General features: G+C 38.9%; 2 protein-coding genes across 3 annotated transcripts; both read right to left on the bottom strand.

The window, feature by feature from the left end:
- Positions 1–340: 340 nt before the first annotated feature.
- On the bottom strand, positions 341–5,440 carry LOC128683420 (uncharacterized). 2 transcript variants are annotated; one of them, XM_053769054.1, is made up of 6 exons: positions 5,243–5,440; positions 5,005–5,103; positions 2,460–4,921; positions 2,096–2,308; positions 1,872–2,032; positions 341–1,316 (listed from the first exon to the last, which is right to left on the bottom strand). In XM_053769054.1, the coding sequence occupies exons 2-6, from the start codon at positions 5,084–5,086 to the stop codon at positions 1,082–1,084; spliced, it is 3,153 nt and encodes a 1,050-aa protein (XP_053625029.1). In that variant the 5' UTR covers positions 5,087–5,103; positions 5,243–5,440; the 3' UTR covers positions 341–1,081. The 2 variants fall into 2 exon arrangements, with proteins under 2 accessions (XP_053625029.1, XP_053625030.1); XM_053769055.1 differs by having other exon boundaries at positions 1,178–1,316; positions 1,864–2,032.
- Positions 5,441–6,185: 745 nt separating this feature from the next.
- Positions 6,186–10,439, bottom strand: LOC128683754 (uncharacterized). The gene is made up of 4 exons (XM_053769674.1): positions 10,257–10,439; positions 9,842–9,953; positions 7,263–9,556; positions 6,186–7,161 (listed from the first exon to the last, which is right to left on the bottom strand). Exons 2-4 carry the CDS (start codon positions 9,927–9,929, stop codon positions 6,301–6,303), a joined length of 3,243 nt encoding a protein of 1,080 aa, XP_053625649.1. The 5' UTR covers positions 9,930–9,953; positions 10,257–10,439; the 3' UTR covers positions 6,186–6,300.
- Between the last annotated feature and the right edge of the window lie 280 nt (positions 10,440–10,719).

The raw sequence follows: 10,719 nt of genomic DNA, 5'->3' as shown, positions 1-10,719 counted from the left end.
TAAATCTAAAACTTTTGTCAATTTTCAAGAAGTTAACGTGTAGAGGTAACGTATTAACTTACTTTCACATTTGTTTGGTTTTATGTCAAATTGAAACAGGGCGGCGTATTACTCGCGTTAGCCCTCTGGCGTTATGTGCAATAGTAGGGCTCTGGAATTTCCAAGGTTTTCCTAAATAATACCTCTATTAAAAACAAAACTACTTCCAATTGTTTTGGCTATTGACCGTAATTAGTCCTCTCCTTTTTATATAAGTATTTACGATAAAAATAGGTATCTCCTATGTACAGACATAGTCCAGTTATTTTTATTATCAAGTATAGAAATAAAAATCATGAAAAAAATAATAAAATATGACAGACATTTTATTTATAGTTTCCAATAATTCCTGTATTACACAAACAATTTAAAACATATAAAACACGAAGGAAGAAATTCATACACGAGCAAAGGCAATTTCAATTTAATAGAATACATTAACTGCACAAGAGCTAATTATAACAAATTTTATGATACATGACAATATATAAATAATATACACAACATTCATAATCGTCGGACTATTGCCACAAAACTGAATATGACAGATTAAAAAAAAGCTTATTCTAGTCATATAACATAGCAACCATAGACAATGAATTTTCTCAGTCAACATAATCCGGAAACTATACCAAACCTAACCATATCATGTACCATTTCTTCCTTCCTGGCATTGCCCGCGATATTTTTTTATTAACACAGAAACTGGGTGTTGATTCTGCTAATGTTCAAAATCGTATCTGAATAGCTTGTAAACAACAACTACTATAGATAGAGGCGATTTTGAATTCACTTTAACCAAATCTACACCCATTGTGTACTGTGACATTTCGAAATGGCACAAAGTTGGAACGTTGTATGCCTGGTGACGAACATTTATTTGGAACCCGGAACGAATCTTTCCAACAAAAGTTAGCACACACGTTTTTGACGGATTCCTTGTTAATACCACAAATGTATGATGCATAGGAGCGCAGTAGTAGTCTCATTTGAACCTATGACCAGACACCAGGCACTGCCATTTCGACTTGTCCCTGCACCCTCAATTGTTGACAATCAAACTCTTGACAATATTTTCGCCGCAACGCATTCGTTTCTGGAACCAGGACATTCCTTTAGGCGGCCCGGGACCCATGCGCTGCGGCGGCGGGACGTAGGGCTTCTGCTTCGACATGGTCGACAAAATGTCTTGGAACATTGTATTCTGCACTGGTATACCTTGCTCCACCATCACTGGTTTCGGCATGTACGGCGAGTTGTATGGTTTGTCATAGGTCCTGGTGTAAAATTGGTTAGTGTGCGTTATGATGATGACCAACGAAGGCCCAGACAGACAAAGAATAGTTGCACCAGCTGTGTACTTTGTGCAGGTATAATGATAGATTTATCCATGTTGCTTTGCAACGGGCAAGCTCGCTTGTTCTGGGAATAATTTGTTTAAATAGTGGTAGTGTAAATGGGTAAGTATATACTGGAATCTACATTGTAGACTTCAATAAGACTGTTCTTCGAAAAGGGCATGAAACATATAGTTATTATGGAAAGCACACGTAACACCATAGGCGGTGAGGTGGATGGTAGGGAGACGTCGGCCGGATGTCAGTTTGCCTACTATTATTATAAAGAGGTAAGCGTTTGTTGAGACTGTGACTTTGTGAGCTTGTAGGTTTGGGGCGGGTAATCACTGAAACTGCCTGAGTTCAAAAATTCTTTCACCATTAGAAAGGTACATTATTCAAGACTATATATTATCTCAAAATTCCCACGGGAGCGAAGCTCCGGGCAACATCTAGTAGTTAATAAAAAAGCAATTGGGGTAGGTACCTGATTACCTCTGTGAGCCTTTATAGCTGCGCTCTGATTGGTCGGTAGAGCGAGGAGGCCTCCGCTGATACATCAGCCGTTCGTTCCATTGTCTCCGATACTCTTGCTCCATGGGCGAGCGCCGCTGCTTTTCCTGGTTTCGGCCTCTCATTTGCCTCGAATACGACACCTGAAAGATTTCATTCATCATTAGTAGCAACAATTTTAAATGTCTTCAATGCTGGGAACTCACCTTAGAGTGGGGAAGCTTGCGAGGTGGCACATGTATCTGTATGAGGGGTCTTCTGGGCTGTTGCACTTGCTGACTGTAAATAGTTTGGTAATCGTCAGAGTCGCTTTCTTCTTCTTCAGAGTCTATTTTGGATTTCTGACTCCTCCTCCTTCTGTTCTTAAACAGTTTCACCGACTGGATCATCTTAGAGAATAGATTTGCACCTTTTTTCTTCTGCAATTAAATAATTATTTGAAAGCTAATAAATTACACTACCTGCGCTGAAATGTAAACCGTATTTATCAAATAATCCGAAATTAAGAGTTACAAATTGTGGAAACAAACACGAGGCTTAGATTTAATGGCGAAGTAATTTAAAAGTTACCTCGTTAATTGCTTCATCCGGAAGGATCGTTTGTACGGACCCGTCAGATTCTTCTTCGGCTGTTTCGGCTGTGACGCCTGTGCTCGTGGTTGGTGGCCGACGGTCTGACACCACGACTTTCTTTTTAGGCTCCCTGATCTCGATCTCGTTTTCGGACGGCAGCTCCTGCGTTGTGTCCAGGTAGTGCCGGTTGCTTTTCATTCGTCCTTCATTGGTGGAACTCATCGTGTTAGACTGCACAGTTAAACTATTCGATGTCAACTTATTATTGAACGTGTTCGAACTGTACGGAGTCGACTGCACTGAACTCCTCCCATCCCTTTTCCTACTTATCTGTGAATTCGAACCTAATTGACTGAATGTTACAGGATTATTTGCGTGTCTTCCGTTGCTTACGTGACTTGGTGGGCCCAAGGGAAACACTTGTCTCGCAGTTTTATCGTGTTTAAAGCTGGATTTAGTAGAGGTGCGACTTGAACGCTGCTTCCAAACGCTACTGCAGTTGCTTGTGGAAGTGTCTTTTTTCGGCATGTCTATGTTAAGAGCTATGGACTTGTAAATTTCTTTGATCAATGTGTCAGTTTCGTAATTATGGTCGTCTCGCCTTTCGTGATTAGTATTGGTAGCTGCACTTGCTCTGCATGCAGTATGTGCGGATTGTTTAATCACATGCGGGGTATTTTTAAAACAAGCGCCGTAGGGCAGCCGACCAGGTGATTGGATGAAGACGGGATAATTGTGCATACATCTAGGTGGAAAGGGCACACCTGACCACTGTTGGCCAGAGTTTATTGGGTGTGAACACGACGCCCCATAAGGCCCCGTGTTGTAAGCTCCATATGAGAAGCTATTTAAAAGACGCGAGCTTCCTGGCATTGTACCGAAAGAAGTGCCGTTTTGTATAACAGCATCTTTCTTTAATTTTACTTCGACACCTACCTTTGGTTTATTTAATTTACTGTTTGTTTTTACTTCTGTCAGCACAGATTGTAGTATAGATTTTATTTGGTTTAAGGTTATTTCAGTTTTGTCGTCAGATGGGATTGAGTCGTTTTCCACGTTTTGTATTGTAGTCACAGTTTGGCATTCAGTATTGTTGATTGTGGCTGTCTCGGCATCATTGTAAGTAACTGTTTTTTTTCTTTCCTCTGTCTTTTTTGATGGTTCAGGTATACAAGTTGTTTTTTTGTACACGTCTCCGCACTCAATGCGACAGCTATATGAAGTGGCTTCACCTATGTCATCATTGTAAATGCTTATTCGTCGTGTTACTGGTTTTCTTCTACATGTTTTACGAGTAGGTGCTTTGGTCCTGGGTGTAGTCTGCACGACTCTAGGTGCCGGTGCTAGAGTATTATAATTAACATACATTGAGCGATCATATGGTCTATCACCATAATGATCCATGTAGTGCGAAAAGTCAATTTCATATCTTTGGTTCTTTTTAGTTTTATACAGTTCCAAGTTTTTCTTAGGTTTAATTAAAGCTTCTTTGACGGGGGCTGTCATTTTTTTAGGTTTAACTGGAGCTTCTTTAACAGGCACTAAATCATAGAGGCTCGAGTCGTAGTACATGTTTTGACTGTTTATTTGTTCCTGGAACTTACTACTGAATCCAAACTCTTGACTGACTTCACCGTTATCGATGTTGACGAAGTCCTTATGACAACACGAACATAAATCAGATCCATAGGCTGCAGTCGAGCAATTGTACTCTATGTCTCTGCAGATTGGCGATGAAAAGTCGCTTTCAACATAAGTCGCTCCTGACAACTGGTGCATTAAAGGCTCGTACTGGCGTACCATATCACTCAGATAATAATTATTCGTATAAAGTTTCGTAGTCTTTTTCTCTTTCTTGCTCTTACCCAATTTCTTATCAACAACATTAGTGGCTCTCTTCTCAACTTGATTGTGAATTTTAAACGGTGAATCGTCTGTTTGTGCGTAGAACACCAGGTGGCTCTTTGGTTTGCTGTTCCTCCTCTTCTCTAGCTTTCTCCTCAATTTTTTGGAAAAGTTATTTTTAATAATGTTATTTTTCTCATTGTTTCCATTTAAAAAAGTGATTAGACTGGAGCTAATAGTGTTCCCTCTATTCTTTTCTGCAATATTGTCTATGACTGTAGTATTCGGTACAGGTGTAAGAGTACTGAATTCACGTGCATTATTACTTATTTTCAATACTGAGGGTTTTTTTTCGCTGAGATATTTAACGTCCTTTAAAATATTGTCACAAGCGGGACTTTCCGGGAGGTTTGTTTGCTGAAGTTCCCTCTCTTGGAAGGCAGGCGGTTCGGCCTCACAGCGGGTAGGCTCGCACAGAGCAGTGTGCACTATTGCAGGCGGCTTGTGCAAGCGTGTCACTACTCTCTCCAAATCACATATTTTTTGTTGAAGGTCAGTGACGTCTATGGGAATGCAGGAGATAATTTTGACTTCAGTTTGTGATGGTGAATTTCCTGAAATATTAAAAAGATTTTTACTATCCTTTTACGTTAAAAATAGAGGTGTTTTGGATTTTGTAATAAACTTGCGTACTAACCTAAATTGAAAGCGATTCTGCGAAGAAAGTTTTCAACCCCCTTAAAACGTTGCTTCAGACTATTTGGGACTTCATCGGCCATTTCGACGGGCCTTCTCGCTGTAACGAAGATGTTAGGTATTTTATCGAAGAGTGAGATAATAAAGCAATACTATAGCTGAGTGATTCTCAAATTCCTTTAATATCTTCTCTAAGGCAACCTCACTTTTTAGGGAGTTGTGTAAAAAAATTTGCTCACCTAATGGAAAAGAGGTATAGTCACGTCTGCATATAACTCCAGGGGCAACTTGCTACTATTTTTTTTACTGTCTTTCAAATCATAGTTTATAATTTACGTAACTTATACCTACTTAATAACTAACAAAGTAAGATACAAAAATTTTAATTTTTGAGTTTCACATTAGATGTTTGATTTGAAATAGAAAAAAAAAATGATATATTCATTAACATTCTGGCAGATATACGTCAATATGCCAAAACTTTGCAACCAGCATGCTTTGAAATGTTATGGAAGTAGGTGGAAGAATATTTGAGAAGGTTAATATGTATCGATATATATTTTGATAATCATTAGAGTAAAACAATATTATTAATTAATGATGATCCTCTAACTTGATCGTATTATATATTAGTCACGTTTAAAAACAGATTGTTGTGTGGTTACCTTACAGGTATAAAAACATATAAGTAATATCTGTGGGTTACCTAGACCACTCGAATTCCTCGAAGAGTACTATTTCGATTTAGAAAGCCCCCTTAGAAAGATTTAGAGCCCCGCGCGCGGGATCCTTGGAATGTGATAGAAAACTTTGACAGCTGATAGGCAACTAGACCATAGATTTAGAAGAGCGTGCGCGGGTCCGTTCTAAATCAACTAAATATAGCATTCCCAAAGAGTTGCAGGGATTTACTGAGGTTGACGTCAGTGGGCGGTCGTCAATTGTGGACACTCACGCAGACAAGTCACAGCAGCTGGGAGTCAAAAATATAAATAGGATTTCTCTATATCTTATGTATAGGCATCTATATCTTGTTATGGGTCACTCATCAACAGTGACTAGTTAGGAGTGAGGATAGTTGTTATCTTTTTAACGATCATCCACACAAATACAGAGTAACATAGTACGTCAGTGGTATAATAGAATGGGCGACGAAGTAAATTAATAAATTGGTACACTGGCAATTCTTTCAAAACTTTTCTTAAGAACAACACATAAAATGACAAATCAAAACATCACAAACCCTACAATATTTTTCAACCACAATACAATTTAGACAAACTAGACTGGCAAGGCTTTATAGGAACATCTTGGGTCGTTGCATCACCGGTGCATCTCCAAAGCTGGACGGATCTCTTCCCATTAGAGTCTTCACGATCAGATTATTCGGTGAAAAAGGATTCCTTTTATGGAACAACTTTTTTAACATAGCGTTTTTAAGTTTTGCGTCGCCTGCTAAGAGCTCTTTTTGTTTTCTAAAAGAAAACATTCGAGGGTCAGACTCTGTCATGGGTTTCGGTGTGTTTAGTTTCTGCCAAAAGCTTGGTTTATTTTGCTTTGTTTGAGTGGAAATAGTTTTCGGCGGCGGCATTGGGTGGTGGTGTATCAGGGGCGCCATTTCCTGTGAACGTCTGCCGAATTTTCCAAAAAATGGTAATTTCCTATCGCTCTGCGTCGCAGTACTCTTCACCTCTATTTCTTTGAGGCACAAAGGCACTTCGGGCTGTCTATTTTGTGGATTATAGTAGTTTTGTTGATGGTTGTAATGTGGATTATGATGGCTTTTTGAATGATGATGATATTGTGGTTCTCCATGTGGGCTTACGCAAGGGCATGGTGGAGCTGTAGGCTGAATTAATGAGCTTGGATATCCTGGATATGCGCTGTAATGGTGATGAAGCAAGTTCGGTTGGTGGGCTAGATACTCGTGGTGAAGATGCGGCGGCGGTATTGGAGGGAGGTGGAAAAATTCTTGACCGTGCATCGCGTAATTGATTATTTCTTGAGGAAATTCTGGACCTCTCCGTTTCTTCCTTATTTCAACTTCGGTGGAACTTTCACTTTCGCTCTCGTCTTCATCCTCTTCCTCGATTACGTCTTTTTTCTTCTTTTTTATGAGCCCAAAAGAATGAAGCACTTTAGAAATTCGACCATGATCCTGTGAATATGAAAAGTGATAAGTTTAATTAATTGTAAAGATTTGAGAATTTATTAAAAAAAAAAAGATATATAGAAGCACAATTTTCAGGATAAAAATACCTTCTTTTCTGTAGAAGTAGTAAGAACTGTGCTGATTTCGGTTTCCGTAGACGTTGATTCTGCAGCTGTCGCTTCTAGACTTAGCTTGCCTATAACTGTGTCCGAATAGCTGGCAGTAGTTCTGGCGGTGTGTTCCTCATCTAACGGAGAACCAATTGCTTCGCAGCTTTTGGAATATAATTTCAATTTCGGAGTTCCAACTTTGACATCATGTCTTGTTAGTTTAATACTGTCACCTACACTTCTCGTGACTACTGGCTTCGGTTTCTCTTTTCTACTAGAAATATTTTTGTCGTCTTTTTTACGTGCAGTTCGAGGAGATTGTGTCACTAAATTATATATTTCCTTGATTAGTTTATCTGTTTCGGTATTATTGTTGATCTTCTTAATATTAGTGTTGGGTGAAGTATCTTTGTCAGTGGTGAGGGGTTTCTCGGGCTTATTAGTGCAAGCACAAGTGCAACTAGGACTCGGTACGACAAAGCTATTTTGCATGCAATTTATTGGATATGTAGGAAATACAGGATAACAACAAGGATTTAAATAATGTGGGCTCAAGAATGGCTGTGGTAAAGGCAGCGGACCCAAGCTGCAGTTATTAGTATCACTCTGAGAACTAGGGTCGTCGAAGGTTGTGTTTGCTTTTACAGTATTTTGTTTAATCTCAGCCGATGGAACTGGTTCGCTTTTGCTGCTAGAGTCTAGAGAAACACTTTCTTTCTTTATTTCTTGTAGGAAATGTTGAAGAATATCTTTGATTTCACATAATGCTTTATCCGTTTTATCAGTTGTACTCTCTATATCCTGTAATTTGTTTATAGTTGTGTTGATGGCTTGAGCTTGATTAGTATTTGTAGCTTCGTTATTTAATTGAGGGGATTGTATTGACTCCCGATAACTAGTTGTACCCATTATTTGTTGATTGATTTCTCGTTTGTTAGTTTCCATATTATAGGGATAGTCCAGATTCCTTAATGATGAAGACTTGTTACTACAGCAATCACTGTAATGTCGGGGTCTGTCATTTCTATTTCTAGTATGTCTCCTGCTATTATAGTACTCAACTTCATCCATATCCATGTTACTAAAATTTTGCGCTTTCAAATTCAACCGTGGCCGGAGAGTCCTAGGCGATGGAGGAACTTCTTTATGATTAGAATAACACATTAAATCCTCTATGATTTTTCTCTGCATTTTAGGACTATATTTTTCCCTAACAGGAACTACGTCGTACATTGAAGTATCATTATAATTGTAATTAGACTGTCGTCTACAGGTCTTGTGTCTAATGTTCTTTTTTGAGCTATAGAGTCTTGTATCACAAATGCTTCTCATATCACTCACATCATTATACTTAGCGGTTCTATGTTTCCGATCTGTATAACAACAAGAACATAAATCTGATCCTAGTAAAATATTTTCAGGACTTTTAAATTCTTGGTCGCGGCAAATGGGGGCAGAAAATTGACTGACATTTGATTCTCTTCTGCCAAACATCGTGACCGGTCTATATTGTCTTTGTATAATGTTATCGATAAAATCTGGATCTAATTCACGGCGTTCTCGCGAAGTTTTATCTTTTCGTCTTCTTTCACGCTTGTCTTCGTTCCTAACAATTCTTTTTGCTGAGACTTCTTTGGATTCAATATAGGGGATATGCTTTGAATGTTGATGTGCAGCTCTTTCATGTGTACGATGTCTGTGGTATCCCGACTCGTTACGCGCTGTGTGATGATGTGCATCGTAATCAGCACGCAAAGTGCGCTCATATCTCGGGTCAATCAACGAATGGTAACTTGTTGAGAACGATGAAGAGAAACGTCCATAAGTTGATTTCGATTTTTGTTTTCCATAATAGAGTTGACTTTCTTCCATTTCTGGCCTTTGTCTGTGTTTGCTTTCTTTCGACTTGGTGTCAATTTTGGGACTTGTTTTTGTCTTCCTACACGATTCGACATGTTTCAAGTAATTACGATCAGATTCTGAATGTTCTACTAAATCACTTTCATCTGAGACTTTTCTATCGTTTAATTTCTGGAACAGGAATTTAGTTTTACTTTCACGCGAATTCCTTTCAGTTGACGTATCAGCTTTTAGTGTAACTGTTCGAGCGGCGATAGATCTTTCCCTTCCAATGGAAGAAGTTGACTCGTTTGAGTCAACACAGTCTGTGCACAAAAAATGTTTGCTCACTTCATTGAGTTGACGTTCAATGCCTACTATTTGATGTTTTAAGTTTGTTACATTGACAGCAATACTTGAATTAATTTTGATATCCGGTTGCGATGAGCTTCCTGAAATAATATATTTGATAATAACAATAATATAATTAACAATAATATCCAAAAGATTAATGGGAAAATTTAGGTGAGGCCTGTGCTTGAAAATTTGGAACCTCCTTTTATGCATTGAAATAAGATTTAGTTGAGAAGTAAGGCTATGTGCTAGCATCCTGTCACTATATCTTAATAAGCATATGATACAGCTAAACGTGGCTTTCGAGTTTCGCAACTCTTGGCTCTGTCTACCCCATAAGGGATGAAGATGTAAAGACGAGACACTATCGGTAAGAAAATTACCAATCGCTCGTCGTAAGAAGTCCTTGATGGCTCGGTACCGTCGCTTGGTCCGAGGCGAGATGCGGCGTCGTGGTGTGCGCAGCGTCATCACAGACGCCGGCGCTACCACACTCTGGAAACATGTCTATAATGTACTTGCTCCGTAATTTAATGGCTGGCTCCTGCACCGGCTGCGCGAGCACTGAGCAGCAGCACGCCCTGAGTCATGTTCGGGCGAATCAGCGCGTAAGATTGATTCGGAGGCACTTCCTGACTGAGGCAAATGCGGAGCCAGAACTTTCTTAAAATATATATTGTAAATGGTCCAGTAGTCTTCTTCTGGGCGGGAAAATAATCTTAAAAATAATAAAATCTAAAATGTGGGAATTTTGGAATAACGCAGGGTGTCAAATCCGTTGAGTTGAATTCTACTTACACGTTCGCCGCGCACTTATTCAAGAGTTTAAATTCAAACTGGTTTTTCTCCATTTTTCATTCGAAATATCCATAGTTTGAAATTAGATTATATTTATCTAAAATAGTGTGCTTAAAGTTAATTTTTATAAAATTTATAAAAGAAATGAAATAAAAAAAATATCGATTGACTTTTAAATTTCTAATGACAAGGTCATATGACGAAGTCAAAGGTGTTTATTTATTTTTTTCTGCTAGACATAAAATTAAAAGCCAGCGTTATTTTCACGGAAAAATAAACACAGGGTTATTTATTTTTGTTTCATAAATGCTGAATGATCGGTCATACCCCATGGACGTACCTTACATCATTCAATTGTTGCCTATGTGTGAGATTGTTTCGGTTTGAACCCGGCAGACCACGGTAGACGTGGGGTGGGACTTGAAACCATAGATAGAAGGGCCCCGCGCGCTTGACACGCTGG

The sequence above is a fragment of the Plodia interpunctella genome, chromosome 3 (genome assembly GCF_027563975.2).
Source record: "Plodia interpunctella isolate USDA-ARS_2022_Savannah chromosome 3, ilPloInte3.2, whole genome shotgun sequence".
NCBI lineage: Eukaryota > Metazoa > Arthropoda > Insecta > Lepidoptera > Pyralidae > Plodia > Plodia interpunctella.
Note: the sequence above shows the minus strand (reverse complement) of the source record. Positions and strands in the feature narration are given on the sequence as shown.